Here is a 19,024-nt window from a genome sequence, read left to right as displayed (position 1 = left end):
ATGTACTTATCTAGTTCTGCACAGTATGATAATGCAGTTGTTTCTCCAGACCCCTACCAGACAGGTTGGTGGTGACCGTAGACCGAGAGTCAGGTACGTTTTACCTGACAGGTAATTACTGTGTTCCCCAACCACTACCAGACAGGTAATTACTGTGTTCCCCAACCCCTACCTGACAGGTAATTACTGTGTTCCCCAACCCCTACCAGACAGGTAATTACTGTGTTCCCCAACCCCTACCAGACAGGTAATTACTGTGTTCCCCAACCACTACCAGACAGGTAATTACTGTGTTCCCCAACCACTACCAGACAGGTAATTACTGTGTTCCCCAACCACTACCAGACAGGTAATTACTGTGTTCCCCAACCACTACCAGACAGGTAATTACTGTGTTCCCCAACCACTACCAGACAGGTAATTACTGTGTTCCCCAACCCCTACCAGACAGGTAATTACTGTGTTCCCCAACCCCTACCAGACAGTCCCAATAAACACCTGTTACAATAAACACCTGACAGGCCTGTTACAATAAACACCTGACAGGCCTGTTACAATAAACACCTGACAGGCCTGTTACAATAAACACCTGACAGGCCTGTTACAATAAACACCTGACAGGCCTGTTACAATAAACACCTGACAGGCCTGTTACAATAAACACCTGACAGGCCTGTTACAATAAACACCTGACAGGCCTGTTACAATAAACACCTGACAGGCCTGTTACAATAAACACCTGACAGGCCTGTTACAATAAACACCTGACAGGCCTGTTACAATAAACACCTGACAGGCCTGTTACAATAAACACCTGACAGGCCTGTTACAATAAACACCTGACAGGCCTGTTACAATAAACACCTGACAGGCCTGTTACAATAAACACCTGACAGGCCTGTTACAATAAACACCTGACAGGCCTGTTACAATAAACACCTGACAGGCCTGTTACAATAAACACCTGACAGGCCTGTTACAATAAACACCTGTTACAATAAATCCTGACTATTTTTTTTACATGTTATTATGTATTATATCCCCTCTTTTCCTCTCCTCTCTCTCTGTCTATAACCCTCCTCTCTCTCTGTCTCTAACCCTCCTCTCTCTGTCTCTAACCCTCCTCTCCTCTCTCTGTCTCTAACCCTCCTCTCTGTCTCTAACCCTCCTCTCCTCTCTCTCTGTCTCTAACCACCTCCTCTCTCTGTCTCTAACCCTCCTCTCCTCTCTCTGTCTCTAACCCCTCCTCTGTCTCTAACCCTCCTCTCTCTGTCTCTAACCCTCCTCTCCTCTCTCTGTCTCTAACCCTCCTCTCTCTGTCTCTAACCCTCCTCTCCCCTCTCTCTGTCTCTAACCCTCCTCTCTCTCTCTCTGTCTCTAACCCTCCTCTCCTCTCTCCTGTCTCTAACCCTCCTCTCTCTGTCTCTAACCCTCCTCTTCTCTCTGTCTCTAACCCTCCTCTCCTCTCTCTGCCTCTAACCCTCCTCTCTCTGTCTCTAACCCTCTCTCCTCTCTCTGTCTCTAACCCTCCTCTCCCTCTGTCTCTCGCTAACCCTCCTCTCTCTGTCTCTAACCCTCCTCTCCTGTCTCTAACCCTGTTCCTCTCTCTGTCTCTAACCCTCCTCTCTGTCTCTAACCCTCCTCTCTCTCTCTCTGTCTCTAACCCTCCTCTCCCCTCTCTGTCTCTAACCCTCCTCTCTCTCTCTCTGTCTCTAACCCTCCTCCCCCTCTCTCTGTCTCTAACCCTCCTCTCCTCTCTCTGTCTCTAACCCTCCTCTCTCTGTCTCTAACCCTCCTCTCCCCTCTCTCTGTCTCTAACCCTCCTCTCCTCTCTCTCTGTCTCTAACCCTCCTCTCTCTGTCTCTAACCCTCCTCTCCTCTCTCTGTCTCTAACCCTCCTCTCCCTCTCTCTGTCTCTAACCCTCCTCTCCCTCTCTCTCTGTCTCTAACCCTCCTCTCCTCTGTCTCTAACCCTCCTCTCCTCTCTCTGTCTCTAACCCTCCTCTGTCTCTAACCCTCCTCTCCCCTCTCTCTGTCTCTAACCCTCCTCTCCCCTCTCTCTGTCTCTAACCCTCCTCTCCTCTCTCTCTGTCTCTAACCCTCCTCTCTCTGTCTCTAACCCTCCTCCCTCTCTCTGCCTCTAACCCTCCTCTCCTCCCTCTCTCTGTCTCTAACCCTGCTCTACTCTCTCGCTGTCTCTAACCCTCCTCTCCTCCCTCTCTCTGTCGCTAACCCTCCTCTACTCTCTCGCTGTCTCTAACCCTCCTCTCCTCTCTCTCTCTGTCTCTAACCCTCCTCTCTCTCTCTGTCTCTAACCCTCCTCCTCTCTCTCTCTGTCTCTAACCCTCCTCTCCCTCTCTCTCTAACCCTCTCTAACTCTCTCTCTCCCCTCTCTATGTCTCTAACCCTCCTCTCTCTGTCTCTAACCCTCCTCTCCTCTCTCTGTCTCTAACCCTCCTCTCCTCTCTCTCTGTCTCTAACCCTCCTCTCTCTCTCTGTCTCTAACCCTCCTCTCCTCTCTCTCTGTCTCTAACCCTCCTCTCCTCTCTCTCTGTCTCTAACCCTCCTCCCCTCTCTCTCTGTCTCTAACCCTCCTCTCTCTCTCTCTGTCTCTAACCCTCCTCTCTCTCTCTCTAACCCCTCCTCTCTCTCTCTCTGTCTCTAACCCTCCTCTCCTCTCTCTCTCTGTCTCTAACCCTCCTCTCTCTCTCTCTGTCTCTAACCCTCCTCTCTCTCTCTGTCTCTAACTCTGTCTCTAACCCTCCTCTCCTCTCTCTGTCTCTAACCCTCCTCTCTCTCTCTCTCTGTCTCTAACCCTCCTCTCCTCTCTCTCTGTCTCTAACCCTCCTCTCTCTCTGTCTCTAACCCTCCTCTCCCCTCTCTCTGTCTCTAACCCTCCTCTCTCTCTCTCTGTCTCTAACCCTCCTCTCCTCTCTCTCTGTCTCTAACCCTCCTCTCTCTCTCTCTGTCTCTAACCCTCCTCTCCTCTCTCTGTCTCTAACTCTCTCTGTCTCTAACCCTCCTCTCCCCTCTCTCTGTCTCTAACCCTCCTCTCCTCTCTCTGTCTCTAACCCTCCTCTCTCTGTCTCTAACCCTCCTCTCCCCTCTCTAACCCTGTCTCTAACCCTCCTCTCCCTCTCTCTGTCTCTAACCCTCCTCCCCTCTCTCTGTCTCTAACCCTCCTCTCTCTCTCTCTGTCTCTAACCCTCCTCTCCTCTCTCTCTGTCTCTAACCCTCCTCTCTCTGTCTCTAACCCTCCTCTCCTCTCTCTCTGTCTCTAACCCTCCTCTCCTCTCTCTCTGTCTCTAACCCTCCTCTACTCTCCCTCCTCTCTCTGTCTCTAACCCTCCTCTCTCTCTCTCTGTCTCTAACCCTCCTCTCTAACCCTCTCTCTGTCTGTCTCTAACCCTCCTCTCTCTGTCTCTCTCTCTCTCTGTCTGTCTCTAACCCTCCTCTCTCTCTCTGTCTCTAACCCTCCTCTCCTCTCTCTCTCTCTCTAACCCTCCTCTCCTCTCTCTGTCTCTAACCCTCCTCTCCTCTCTCTGTCTCTAACCCTGTCTCTAACCCTCCTCTCCCTCTCTCTGTCTCTAACCCTCCTCTCCCTCTCTCTCTGTCTCTAACCCTCCTCTCTCTGTCTCTAACCCTCCTCTCTCCCTCCTCTCCCTCCTCTCTCTGTCTCTAACCCTCCTCTCTCTCTCTCTCTGTCTCTAACCCTCCTCTCCCCTCTCTCTGTCTCTAACCCTCCTCTCCTCTCTCTCTGTCTCTAACCCTCCTCTCTCTGTCTCTAACCCTCCTCTCTCTCTGTCTCTAACCCTCCTCTCCTCCCTCTCTGTCTCTAACCCTCCTCTCCTCTCTCTCTGTCTCTAACCCTCCTCTCCTCTCTCTCTCTGTCTCTAACCCTCCTCTACTCTGTCTCTAACCCTCCTCTCCTCTCTCTCTGTCTCTAACCCTCCTCTCTCTCTCTGTCTCTAACCCTCCTCTCTGTCTCTGTCTCTAACCCTCCTCTCCTCTCTCTCTAACCCTCCTCTCTCTCTCTCTGTCTCTAACCCTCCTCCCCCTCTCTCTGTCTCTAACCCTCCTCTCCTCTCTCTCTGTCTCTAACCCTCCTCTCTCTCTCTCTCTGTCTCTAACCCTCCTCTCCTCTCTCTCTGTCTCTAACCCTCCTCTCCTCTCTCTCTGTCTCTAACCCTCCTCCCCTCTCTCTCTGTCTCTAACCCTCCTCTCCTCTCTCTCTCTGTCTCTAACCCTCCTCTCCTCTCTCTCTGTCTCTAACCCTCCTCTCTCTCTCTGTCTCTAACCCTCCTCTGTCTCTAACCCTCCTCTCTCTCTCTCTCTCTCTAACCCTCCTCTCTCTCTCTCTCTCTAACCCTCCTCTCCTCTCTCTGTCTCTAACCCTCCTCTCTCTCTGTCTCTAACCCTCCTCTCCTCTCTCTCTCTCTGTCTCTAACCCTCCTCCCTCTCTCTCTCTGTCTAACCCTCCTCTCCTCTCTCTCTCTGTCTCTAACCCTCCTCTCCTCTCTCTCTCTGTCTCTAACCCTCCTCTCCTCCCTCTCTCTGTCTCTAACCCTCCTCTCCTCTCTCTTGTCTCTAACCCTCCTCTCCTCTCTCTCTGTCTCTAACCCCCTCTCCTCTCTCTCTGTCTCTAACCCTCCTCCAGACAGACTCTCTCTGTCTCTAACCCTCCTCTCTCTCTCTCTCTGTCTCTAACCCTCCTAGTTGACTTTCTCTCTAACTCTCCCTCTCTCTGTCTCTAACCCTCCTCTCTCCTCTCTGTCTCTAACCCATCCTCTCTCTCTCTGTCTCTAACCCTCCTCTCTCTCTCTCTCTCTAACCCTCCTCTAACTCTCTCTCTAACCCTCCTCTCCTCTCTCTGTCTCTAACCCTCCTCTCTCTCTCTCTGTCTCTAACCCTCCTCTCTCTCTCTCTGTCTCTAACCCTCCTCCCTCTCTCTCTGTCTCTAACCCTCCTCCCTCTCTCTCTGTCTCAAACCCTCCTCTCTCCTCTCTGTCTCTAACCCTCCTCTCCTCCTCTCTCTGTCTCTAACCCTCCTCTCTCTCTCTCTCTCTCTGTCTCTAACCCACCTCTCTCTCTCTGTCTCTAACCCTCCTCTCTCTCTCTCTCTGTCTCTAACCCTCCTCCCCTCTCTCTGTCTCTAACCCTCCTCTCTCTCTCTGTCTCTAACCCTCCTCTCTCTCTCTCTCTCTCTGTCTCTAACCCTCCTCTCCCCTCTCTATGTCTCTAACCCTCCTCTCTCTCTCTCTGTCTCTAACCCTCCTCTACTCTCTCGCTGTCTCTAACCCTCCTCTCCTCCCTCTCTCTGTCTCTAACCCTCCTCTCTCTCTCTGTCTCTAACCCTCCTCTCCTCTCTCTCTGTCTCTAACCCTCCTCTCCTCTCTCTCTGTCTCTAACCCTCCTCTCTCTGTCTCTAACCCTCCTCTCCTCTCTCTCTGTCGCTAACCCTTCTCTCCTCTATCCCAGGTGACGTCCTGTGGATGCAAAACTATGAGTCACCTGTGGTAGGGGTGTATCTGTACAGCCAGGACTCTCTGAGACACGCCCCTCACCTGTCAGTTGCCATGGAGACGCTGCGTTACCTCACCTTCTCGTCCCACGACACACACACCATGAAGTGGAGCTACCAGTTTGTCACGGAGCAGGCCAGCACACACACACAGCTGGTGTAAGAGACACACACACAGACAGACAGACAGACAGACAGACAGACAGACAGACAGACAGACAGACAGACAGACAGACAGACAGACAGACAGACAGAGCGTAAGAGTAGTTTAATCACCTCAATTTGCTCAATTTCCACATGATTTATTACAAGATTTAGTTGAGCTTTAGGGTTTCATGAATGATTTGCCCCAAATACAATGCTTTTAGTTGTTCTTAAATTATTTAGGACTAACATTTCTTGCCACCCATTCTGAAACTAACTGCAGCTCTTTGTTAAGTGTTGCAGTCATTTCAGTCGCTGTAGTAGCTGACGTGTTTAGTGTTGAGTCATCCGCATATATAGACACACTGGCTTCACTCAAAAGCTAGTGGTATGTCGTTAGTAAAGATTGAAAAAAGTAAGGGGCCTAAAACAGCTGCCCTGGGGAATTCCTGATTCTACCAGTAAGGGGCCTAGACAGCTGCCCTGGGGAATGCCTGATTCTACCAGTAAGGGGCCTAGACAGCTGCCCTGGGGAATTCCTGATTCTACCAGTAAGGGGCCTTGACAGCTGCCCTGGGGAATGCCTGATTCTACCAGTAAGGGGCCCCAGCTGCCCTGGGGAATGCCTGATTCTACCAGTAAGGGGCCTAGACAGCTGCCCTGGGGAATGCCTGATTCTACCAGTAAGGGGCATAGACAGCTGCCCTGGGGAATGCCTGATTCTACCAGTAAGGGGCCTAGACAGCTGCCCTGGGGAATGCCTGATTCTACCAGTAAGGGGCCTAGACAGCTGCCCTGGGGAATGCCTGATTCTACCAGTAAGGGGCCTAGACAGCTGCCCTGGGGAATGCCTGATTCTACCAGTAAGGGGCCTAGACAGCTGCCCTGGGGAATGCCTGATTCTACCAGTAAGGGGCCTAGACAGCTGCCCTGGGGAATGCCTGAGTCTACCTCGATTATGTTGGAGAGGCTTCCATTAAAGAACATGCTCTGTGTTCTGTTAGCCTTTCTTCCCCCCAAAATGCCATTCAAGGTTCTCCAAAGATTTTTTATTATAAATCTTTATGTAATTTATCTTTGTTTCATAGTTTAGTTTCTTCTTTTTAATCAGTTTAGTCACATGATTTCTCAATTTGCAGTACGTTTGCCAATCGGTTGTACAGCCAGATTTATTTGCCATTATTTTTGCCTCATCCCTCTACAACCATACAATTTGTTCAATTCCTCATCAACCACAGGGGATTTTTAACAGTTTTTAACAGTCATTTTCTTAATGGGTTAGCATTACAATGTAATGTGAAGGTGTTTCAAACCTTCTTTTTCCTGTCACTCTTTATGTCATTTTGTCTTGTGTGTTTTAGGCCCACTCTGTATGTGGGGAAACTGGATTCTCATCTGTACGCCTCCACCTCCCTGGTTCACGACGGAGTCTCTCTAGTGGTCAGTACAGCTGTCAATCAACAGCAAAAAAAAAGAGTGGACAAAACATTAGGAACACCTGCTCTTTTTTTTTTTTTTTAAATGACAGACTGACCAAGTGAAAGATATGATTCCCTTATTGATGTCACTTGTTAAATCCACTTCGATCAGTGTAGATGAAGGGGAGGAGGCAGGATTGTGTGTGTGTGTGTGTGTGTGTGTGTGTGTGTGTGCCATTCAGTGGGTGAAGACAGGAGATTAAAGTCCCTTTTGAACGGGGGATGGTCATATTGCGCAGCAGTTTGAGTGTTCACTGCTGGGTATCAGGAATGGTCCACCACCCAAAAGGCCATGTCCCCCTGCTGGGTATCAGGAATGGTCCACCACCCAAAAGGCCATGTCACCCAAAGGAATGGGCCATGTCCCCCTGCTGGGTATCAGGAATGGTCCACCACCCAAAAGGCCATGTCCCCTGCTGGGTATCAGGAATGGTCCACCACCCAAAAGGCCATGTCCCCCTGCTGGGTATCAGGAATGGTCCACCACCCAAAAGGCCATGTCCCCTGCTGGGTATCAGGAATGGTCCACCACCCAAAAGGCCATGTCCCCCTGCTGGGTATCAGGAATGGTCCACCACCCAAAAGGCCATGTCCCCTGCTGGGTATCAGGAATGGTCCACCACCCAAAAGGCCATGTCCCCTGCTGGGTATCAGGAATGGTCCACCACCCAAAAGGCCATGTCCCCCTGCTGGGTATCAGGAATGGTCCACCACCCAAAAGGCCATGTCCCCCTGCTGGGTATCAGGAATGGTCCACCACCCAAAAGGCCATGTCCCCCTGCTGGGTATCAGGAATGGTCCACCACCCAAAAGGCCGTGTCCCCCTGCTGGGTATCAGGAATGGTCCACCACCCAAAAGGCCGTGTCCCCCTGCTGGGTATCAGGAATGGTCCACCACCCAAAAGGCCATGTCCCCCTGCTGGGTATCAGGAATGGTCCACCACCCAAAAGGCCATGTCCCCCTGCTGGGTATCAGGAATGGTCCACCACCCAAAAGGCCATGTCCCCCTGCTGGGTATCAGGAATGGTCCACCACCCAAAAGGCCATGTCCCCCTGCTGGGTATCAGGAATGGTCCACCACCCAAAAGGCCATGTCCCCCTGCTGGGTATCAGGAATGGTCCACCACCCAAAAGGCCATGTCCCCCTGCTGGGTATCAGGAATGGTCCACCACCCAAAAGGCCACCCAGCCAACTTGCCACGACTGTTGGGAGGCATTGGAGTCAACATGGGCCAGCATCCCTGTGGAACGCTTTCTTGTAGAGGCCAAGCACTTACGAATCGAGGTTGTTAGGAAGGTGTTCCTAATGTTTTGGTACACTCAGTGTCTACACACAGCAGCCAATCAGCATGTCTACACAACACACAGCAGCCAATCAGAATGTCAACACAACGCACAGTAGCCCAATCAGAATGTCAACACAACACACAGCAGCCAATCAGCATGTCAACACAACACACAGCAGCCCAATCAGCATGTCAACACAACACACAGCAGCCAATCAGAATGTCTACACAACACACAGCAGCCAATCAGGAGTGTTTTTAGTCTCAGTACTGTGATGTCATAATATACACCTGGTTAGAACTGTTCTCTCTGAATTTGATTGGCTGATACGTTGATGTATTGATTGATGTGTTGATTGGCTGATACGTTGATGTGTTGATTGGCTGATACGTTGATGTATTGATTGGCTGATACGTTGATGTATTGATTGGCTGATACGTTGATGTATTGATTGATGTATTGATTGGCTGATACGTTGATGTATTGATTGATGTGTTGATTGATGTATTGATTGATGTGTTGATTGACTGATACGTTGATGTATTGATTGGCTGATACATTGATGTATTGATTGATGTATTGATTGGCTGATACATTGATGTGTTGATTGGCTGATACGTTGATGTATTGATTGGCTGATACGTTGATGTATTGATTGGCTGATACGTTGATGTATTGATTGGCTGATACGTTGATGTATTGATTGATGTATTGATTGGCTGATACGTTGATGTATTGATTGATGTATTGATTGGCTGATACGTTGATGTATTGATTGATGTATTGGTTGATGTATTGATTTATGTATTGATTGGCTGATACGTTGATGTATTGATTGGCTGATACGTTGATGTATTGATTGGCTGATACGTTGATGTATTGATTGATGTGTTGATTGGCTGATACGTTGATGTATTGATTGGCTGATACGTAGATGTATTGATTGATGTATTGATTGGCTGATACGTTGATGTATTGATTGATGTATTGATTGATGTATTGATTGATGTGTTGATTGATGTATTGATTGATGTATTGATTGATGTGTTGATTGGCTGATACGTTGATGTATTGATTGGCTGATACGTTGATGTGTTGATTGATGTATTGATTGGCTGATACGTTGATGTATTGATTGGCTGATACGTTGATGTATTGATTGATGTATTGATTGGCTGATACGTTGATGTATTGATTGATGTATTGATTGGCTGATACGTTGATGTATTGATTGGCTGATACGTAGATGTATTGATTGATGTATTGATTGGCTGATACGTTGATGTATTGATTGATGTATTGATTGATGTGTTGATTGATGTATTGATTGATGTATTGATTGATGTGTTGATTGGCTGATACGTTGATGTATTGATTGGCTGATACGTTGATGTGTTGATTGATGTATTGATTGGCTGATACGTTGATGTATTGATTGGCTGATACGTTGATGTATTGATTGATGTATTGATTGGCTGATACGTTGATGTATTGATTGATGTATTGATTGGCTGATACGTTGATGTATTGATTGATGTATTGGTTGATGTATTGATTTATGTATTGATTGGCTGATACGTTGATGTATTGATTGGCTGATACGTTGATGTATTGATTGGCTGATACGTTGATGTATTGATTGATGTGTTGATTGGCTGATACGTTGATGTATTGATTGGCTGATACGTAGATGTATTGATTGATGTATTGATTGGCTGATACGTTGATGTATTGATTGATGTATTGATTGATGTATTGATTGATGTGTTGATTGATGTATTGATTGATGTATTGATTGATGTGTTGATTGGCTGATACGTTGATGTATTGATTGGCTGATACGTTGATGTGTTGATTGATGTATTGATTGGCTGATACGTTGATGTATTGATTGATGTATTGGTTGATGTGTTGATTGATGTGTTGATTGATGTATTGATTTATGTATTGATTGGCTGATACGTTGATGTATTGATTGGCTGATACGTTGATGTATTGATTGATGTATTGATTGGCTGATACGTTGATGTGTTGATTGATGTGTTGATTGGCTGATACGTTGATGTATTGATTGATGTATTGATTGGCTGATACGTTGATGTATTGATTGATGTATTGATTGGCTGATACGTTGATGTATTGATTGGCTGATACGTTGATGTGTTGATTGATGTATTGATTGGCTGATACGTTGATGTATTGATTGATGTGTTGATTGATGTATTGATTGATGTGTTGATTGACTGATACGTTGATGTATTGATTGGCTGATACATTGATGTATTGATTGATGTATTGATTGGCTGATACATTGATGTGTTGATTGGCTGATACGTTGATGTATTGATTGGCTGATACGTTGATGTATTGATTGGCTGATACGTTGATGTATTGATTGGCTGATACGTTGATGTATTGATTGATGTATTGATTGGCTGATACGTTGATGTATTGATTGATGTATTGATTGGCTGATACGTTGATGTATTGATTGATGTGTTGATTGGCTGATACGTTGATGTATTGATTGATGTATTGATTGACTGATACGTTGATGTATTGATTGATGTATTGATTGGCTGATACGTTGATGTGTTGATTGGCTGATACGTTGATGTATTGATTGATGTGTTGCCACGGCAGCCGCGGGGCTTGACACTGGCGCGTATCGAGGGACCGGAGACCGAGGAGGTGACGGTTAGAGAGGAGGGAGAGTGTGAGATCATCCCGTCTACCGACGTACGATACCCGCCAGGCTCCACCAACACACTGAACAACCAGTGGCTCCTCATAGGTAACTATCCACCAGGCTCTATAGGTAACTACCCACCAGGCTCTATAGGTAACTACCCACCAGGCTCCACCAACACACTGAACAACCAGTGGCTCCTCATAGGTAACTACCCGCCAGGCTCTATAGGTAACTACCCACCAGGCTCTATAGGTAACTACCCACCAGGCTCCACCAACACACTGAACAACCAGTGGCTCCTCATAGGTAACTACCCACCAGGCTCTATAGGTAACTACCCGCCATGCTCAATAGGTAACTACCCGCCAGGCTCCACCAACACACTGAACAACCAGTGGCTCCTCATAGGTAACTACCCACCAGGCTCTATAGGTAACTACCCACCAGGCTCTATAGGTAACTACCCACCAGGCTCTATAGGTAACTACCCGCCAGGCTCTAAAGGTAACTACCCACCAGGCTCTATAGGTAACTACCCACCAGGCTCCACCAACACACTGAAGAACCAGTAGGTAATTACCCACCAGGCTCTATAGGTAACTACCCACCAGGCTCTATAGGTAACTACCCACCAGGCTCTATAGGTAACTACCCACCAGGCTCCAACAACACACTGAACAACCAGTGGCTCCTCATAGGTAACTACCCGCCAGGCTCTATAGGTAACTACCCACCAGGCTCCACCAACACACTGAAGAACCAGTAGGTAATTACCCACCAGGCTCTATAGGTAACTACCCACCAGGCTCTATAGGTAACTACCCACCAGGCTCTATAGGTAACTACCCACCAGGCTCCAACAACACACTGAACAACCAGTGGCTCCTCATAGGTAACTACCCGCCAGGCTCTATAGGTAACTACCCACCAGGCTCTATAGGTAACTACCCACCAGGCTCTATAGGTAACTACCCGCCAGGCTCTATAGGTAACTACCCACCAGGCTCTATAGGTAACTACCCACCAGGCTCTATAGGTAACTACCCGCCAGGCTCTATAGGTAACTACCCGCCAGGCTCTATAGGTAACTACCCACCAGGCTCTATAGGTAACTACCCACCAGGCTCTATAGGTAACTACCCACCAGGCTCTATAGGTAACTACCCACCAGGCTCCACCAACACACTGAACAACCAGTAGGTAACTACCCACCAGGCTCTATAGGTAACTACCCACCAGGCTCTATAGGTAACTACCCACCAGGCTCTATAGGTAACTACCCGCCAGGCTCCACCAACACACTGAACAACCAGTGGCTCCTCATAGGTAACTACCCACCAGGCTCTATAGGTAACTACCCACCAGGCTCTATAGGTAACTACCCACCAGGCTCCACCAACACACTGAACAACCAGTGGCTCCTCATAGGTAACTACCCACCAGGCTCTAGGTAACTCTATAGGTAACTACCCACCAGGCTCCATAGGTAACTACCCACCAGGCTCTATAGGTAACTACCCACCAGGCTCTATAGGTAACTACCCACCAGGCTCTATAGGTAACTACCCACCAGGCTCTATAGGTAACTACCCACCAGGCTCTATAGGTAACTACCCACCAGGCTCTATAGGTAACTACCCACCAGACTCTATAGGTAACCCACCAGGCTCTATAGGTAACTACCCACCAGGCTCTATAGGTAACTACCCAACAGGCTCTATAGGTAACTACCCACCAGGCTCTATAGGTAACTACCCGCCAGGCTCTCTAGGTAACTACCCGCCAGGCTCTATAGGTAACTACCCACCAGGCTCTATAGGTAACTACCCGCCAGGCTCCACCAACACACTGAACAACCAGTAGGTAACTACCCACCAGGCTCTATAGGTAACTACCCACCAGGCTCTATAGGTAACTACCCACCAGGCTCTATAGGTAACTACCCACCAGGCTCTATAGGTAACTACCCACCAGGCTCTATAGGTAACTACCCACCAGGCTCTATAGGTAACTACCCACCAGGCTCCACCAACACACTGAACAACCAGTGGCTCCTCATAGGTAACTACCCACCAGGCTCTATAGGTAACTACCCACCAGGCTCTATAGGTAACTACCCACCAGGCTCTATAGGTAACTACCCGCCAGGCTCTATAGGTAACTACCCACCAGGCTCTATAGGTAACTACCCACCAGGCTCTATAGGTAACTACCCACCAGGCTCCACCAACACACTGAACAACCAGTGGCTCCTCATAGGTAACTACCCGCCAGGCTCTATAGGTAACTACCCACCAGGCTCTATAGGTAACTACCCACCAGGCTCTATAGGTAACTACCCACCAGGCTCTATAGGTAACTACCCACCAGGCTCTATAAGTAACTACCCACCAGGCTCTATAGGTAACTACCCACCAGGCTCTATAGGTAACTACCCACCAGGCTCTATAGGTAACTACCCACCAGGCTCCACCAACACACTGAACAACCAGTGGCTCCTCATAGGTAACTACCCGCCAGGCTCTATAGGTAACTACCCACCAGGCTCTATAGGTAACTACCCACCAGGCTCTATAGGTAACTACCCACCAGGCTCTATAGGTAACTACCCACCAGGCTCTATAAGTAACTACCCACCAGGCTCTATAGGTAACTACCCACCAGGCTCCACCAACACACTGAACAACCAGTGGCTCCTCATAGGTAACTACCCGCCAGGCTCTATAGGTAACTACCCACCAGGCTCTATAGGTAACTACCCACCAGGCTCTATAGGTAACTACCTGCCAGGCTCCACCAACACACTAACCACACAGACACACACAGCTCTCTCTCTCTGTCTCTATCTCTCTCTCTCTGTCTCTCTCTCGCTCACTCTCTCGCTCACTCTCACTCACACTCTCACTCTCTCATCAGGACACCATGAGTTACCCCCGGTAGCCCACACCACCATGTTGAGAGACTTCCCGGTAAACCTGCAGCGTTCCGGTGATGCCGTTATCCCGACCCGGTCTCAGAACAACCGCTATACAGACCATCCTGTGAGTTACAACCCCCTGACCTCTGACCTCTAACCCCCACTCACATACAGACCATCCTGTGAGTTACAACCCCCTGACCTCTGACCTCTAACCGCCACTCACATACAGACCATCCTGTGAGTTACAACCCCCTGACCTCTGACCTCTAACCCCCACTCACATACAGACCATCCTGTGAGTTACAACCCCCTTACCCCTGACCCCTGACCTCTGACCTCTAACCCCCACTCACATATAGACCATCCTGTGAGTTACAACCCCTGACCTCTAACCCCCACTCACATACAGACCATCCTGTGAGTTACAACCCCCACTGACCCCTGACCTCTGACCTCTAACCCCCACTCACATAGTTTCAGACCATCCTGTGAGTTACAACCCCTGACCTCTGACCTCTAACCCCCACTCACATACAGACCATCCTGTGAGTTACAACCCCCACTGACCTCTGACCTCTAAACCCCACTCACATACAGACCATCCTGACCATGAGTTACAACCCCTGACCTCTGACCTCTAACCCCCACTCACATACAGACCATCCTGTGAGTTACAACCCCCTTACCCCTTGACCTCTGACCTCTAAACCCCACTCACATACAGACCATCCTGTGAGTTTCAACCCCCTTGACCCCTGACCTCTGACCTCTAAACCCCACTCACATACAGACCATCCTGTGAGTTACAACCCCTGACCTCTGACCTCTAACCCCCACTCACATACAGACCATCCTGTGAGTTTCAACCCCCTTGACCCCTGACCTCTGACCTCTAACCCCCACTCACATACAGACCATCCTGTGAGTTACAACCCCTATTCCTTGACCTCTAACCTGAACCCCCCTCCTCTTTAGTTCCAGTCAGTAGGTCATGGTGGTGGAGGGGGTCGTGGTTCGGGTCCTAGCGGCAGCAGGAGGTCCCAAGCAGGATCAAGATCAGGGTCGTCCTCTATCCTGCCCGACTATATATACCAGGACCCTGTTACCGTGGTGATCCTGTCTCTGCTGCTGGGAGGATGGCTTGCCTTCGCTCTGACCTATCCACAGGTTGGTTCAACGGGACAGGGTGGGGTGGGAGTCAGGGTTCCCCCCGTGGGACAATGTGACCGGCAAGATTGTAATTTACCGGACATTTGAGACATTTAACAGACCCATATGCATTGGGTGGCTAACCCATCCCCTGGTGCTCAGAATGACAGGAATCCCATTTAGATTCATCTAGATGGTGGAGACATTTAACAGACCCATATGCTTTGGGTGGCTAACCCATCCCCTGGTGCTCAGAATGACAGGAATCCCATTTAGATTCATCTAGATGGTGGAGACATTTAACAGACCCATATGCTTTGGGTGGCTAACCCATCCCCTGGTGCTCAGAATGACAGGAATCATATATATGGTAATTCATCTAGATGGTGGTAATTCATATAGATGGTAATTCATATAGATGGTAATTCATCTAGATGGTAATTCATATAGATGGTAATTCATATAGATGGTGGTAATTCATATAGATGGTAATTCATCTAGATGGTGGTAATTCATCTAGATGGTGGTAATTCATATAGATGGTGGTAATTCATATAGATGGTGGTAATTCATATAGATGGTAATTCATATAGATGGTAATTCATCTAGATGGTGGTAATTCATATAGATGGTGGTAATTCATATAGATGGTAATTCATATAGATGGTAATTCATATAGATGGTGGTAATTCATCTAGATGGTAATTCATATAGATGGTGGTAATTCATCTAGATGGTAATTCATATAGATGGTAATTCATATAGATGATGGTAATTCATATAGATGGTGGTAATTCATATAGATGGTGGTAATTCATATAGATGGTGGTAATTCATCTAGATGGTAATTCATATAGATGGTGGTAATTCATATAGATGGTAATTCATATAGGTGGTAATTCATCTAGATGGTGGTAATTCATATAGATGGTAATTCATATAGATCAAATCAAATCAAATCAAATTTATTTATATAGCCCTTCGTACATCAGCTGATATCTCAAAGTGCTGTACAGAAACCCAGCCTAAAACCCCAAACAGCAAACAATGCAGGTGTAAAAGCACGGTGGCTAGGAAAAACTCCCTAGAAAGGCCAAAACCTAGGAAGAAACCTAGAGAGGAACCAGGCTATGTGGGGTGGCCAGTCCTCTTCTGGCTGTGCCGGGTAGAGATTATAACAGAACATGACCAAGATGTTCAAATGTTCATAAATGACCAGCATGGTCGAATAATAATAAGGCAGAACAGTTGAAACTGGAGCAGCAGCACAGTCAGGTGGACTGGGGACAGCAAGGAGTCATCATGTCAGGTAGTCCTGGGGCACGGTCCTAGGGCTCAGGTCCTCCGAGAGAGAGAGAAAGAAAGAGAGAATTAGAGAGAGCATATGTGGGGTGGCCAGTCCTCTTCTGGCTGTGCCGGGTGGAGATTATAACAGAACGTGGCCAAGATGTTCAAATGTTCATAAATGACCAGCATGGTTGAATAATAGTAAGGCAGAACAGTTGAAACTGGAGCAGCAGCATGGCCAGGTGGACTGGGGACAGCAAGGAGTCATCATGTCAGGTAGTCCTGGGACATGGTCCTAGGGCCCAGGCCAGTTGAAACTGGAGCAGCAGCATGGCCAGGTGGACTGGGGACAGCAAGGAGTCATCATGTCAGGTAGTCCTGGGGCATGGTCCTAGGGCTCAGGTCCTCCGAGAGAGAGAAAGAAAGAGAGAAGGAGAGAATTAGAGAACGCACACTTAGATTCACACAGGACACCGAATAGGACAGGAGAAGTACTCCAGATATAACAAACTGACCCTAGCCCCCGACACATAAACTAATGCAGCATAAATACTGGAGGCTGAGACAGGAGGGGTCAGGAGACACTGTGGCCCCATCCGAGGACACCCCGGACAGGGACAAACAGGAAGGATATAACCCCACCCACTTTGCCAAAGCACAGCCCCCACACCACTAGAGGGATATCTTCAACCACCAACTTACCATCCTGAGACAAGGCCGAGTATAGCCCACAAAGATCTCCGCCACGGCACAACCCAAGGGGCGCGCAACCCAGACAGGCCGACCACAACAGTGAATCAACCCACCCAGGTGACGCACCCCCCCAGGGACGGCATGAGAGAGCCCCAGTAAGCCAGTGACTCAGCCCCCGTAACAGGGTAGAGGCAGAGAATCCCAGTGGAAAGGGAGGAATCGGCCAGGCAGAGACAGCAAGGGCGGTTCGTTGCTCCAGAGCCTTTCCGTTCACCTTCCCACTCCTGGGCCAGACTACACTCAATCATATGACCCACTGAAGAGATGAGTCTTCAGTAAAGACTTAAAGGTTGAGACCGAGTTTGCGTCTCTGACATGGGTAGGCAGACCGTTCCATAAAAATGGAGCTCTATAGGAGAAAGCCCTGCCTCCAGCTGTTTGCTTAGAAATTCTAGGGACAATTAGGAGGCCTGCGTCTTGTGACCGTAGCGTACGTGTAGGTATGTACGGCAGGACCAAATCAGAGAGATAGGTAGGAGCAAGCCCATGTAATGCTTTGTAGGTTAGCAGTAAAACCTTGAAATCAGCCCTTGCTTTGACAGGAAGCCAGTGTAGAGAGGCTAGCACTGGAGTAATATGATCAAATTTTTTGGTTCTAGTCAGGATTCTAGCAGCCGTATTCAGCACTAACTGAAGTTTATTTAGTGCTTTATCCGGGTAGCCGGAAAATAGAGCATTGCAGTAGTCTAACCTAGAAGTGACAAAAGCATGGATTAATTTTTCTGCATCATTTTTGGACAGAAAGTTTCTGATTTTTGCAATGTTACGTAGATGGAAAAAAGCTGTCCTCGAAATGGTCTTGATATGTTCTTCAAAAGAGAGATCAGGGTCCAGAGTAACGCCGAGGTCCTTCACAGTTTTATTTGAGACGACTGTACAACCATTAAGATTAATTGTCAGATTCAACAGAAGATCTCTTTGTTTCTTGGGACCTAGAACAAGCATCTCTGTTTTGTCCGAGTTTAATAGTAGAAAGTTTGCAGCCATCCACTTCCTTATGTCTGAAACACATGCTTCTAGCGAGGCAATTTTGGGGCTTCACCATGTTTCATTGAAATGTACAGCTGTGTGTCATCCGCATAGCAGTGAAAGTTTACATTATGTTTTCGAATAACATCCCCAAGAGGTAAAATATATAGTGAAAACAATAGTGGTCCTAAAACAGAACCTTGAGGAACACCGAAATTTACAGTTGATTTGTCAGAGGACAAACCATTCACAGAGACAAACTGATATCTTTCCGACAGATAAGATCTAAACCAGGCCAGAACATGTCCGTGTAGACCAATTTGGGTTTCCAATCTCTCCAAAAGAATGTGGTGATCGATGGTATCAAAAGCAGCACTAAGGTCTAGGAGCACGAGGACAGATGCAGAGCCTCGGTCCGTTGCCATTAAAATGTCATTTACCACCTTCACAAGTGCCGTCTCAGTGCTATGATGGGGTCTAAAACCAGACTGAAGCATTTCGTATACATTGTTTGTCTTCAGGAAGGCAGTGAGTTGCTGCGCAACAGCCTTCTCTAAAATTTTTGAGAGGAATGGAAGATTCGATATAGGCCGATAGTTTTTATATTTTCTGGGTCAAGGTTTGGCTTTTTCAAGAGAGGCTTTATTACTGCCACTTTTAGTGAGTTTGGTACACATCCAGTGGATAGAGAGCCGTTTATTATGTTCAACATAGGAGGGCCAAGCACAGGAAGCAGCTCTTTCAGTAGTTTAGTTGGAATAGGGTCCAGTATGCAGCTTGAAGGTTTAGAGGCCATGATTATTTTCATCATTGTGTCAAGAGA

General features: G+C 47.9%; 1 protein-coding gene across 1 annotated transcript in view; it reads left to right on the top strand.

The window, feature by feature from the left end:
* The window catches only part of ern2 (endoplasmic reticulum to nucleus signaling 2), a 120,864-nt gene that overhangs the window by 47,338 nt on the left and 54,502 nt on the right, over positions 1 to 19,024 (top strand). Inside the window, 6 exon segments of the mRNA XM_065000841.1 lie at positions 38 to 93; positions 5,479 to 5,680; positions 7,027 to 7,105; positions 11,075 to 11,225; positions 14,040 to 14,164; positions 15,019 to 15,210. Of these exon segments, the coding sequence (XP_064856913.1) occupies positions 38 to 93; positions 5,479 to 5,680; positions 7,027 to 7,105; positions 11,075 to 11,225; positions 14,040 to 14,164; positions 15,019 to 15,210 (805 nt within the window).

The sequence above is a fragment of the Oncorhynchus nerka genome, linkage group LG15 (assembly GCF_034236695.1).
Source record: "Oncorhynchus nerka isolate Pitt River linkage group LG15, Oner_Uvic_2.0, whole genome shotgun sequence".
Taxonomy (NCBI): domain Eukaryota; kingdom Metazoa; phylum Chordata; class Actinopteri; order Salmoniformes; family Salmonidae; genus Oncorhynchus; species Oncorhynchus nerka.
This window is presented reverse-complemented; position numbering and strand designations above follow the sequence as displayed.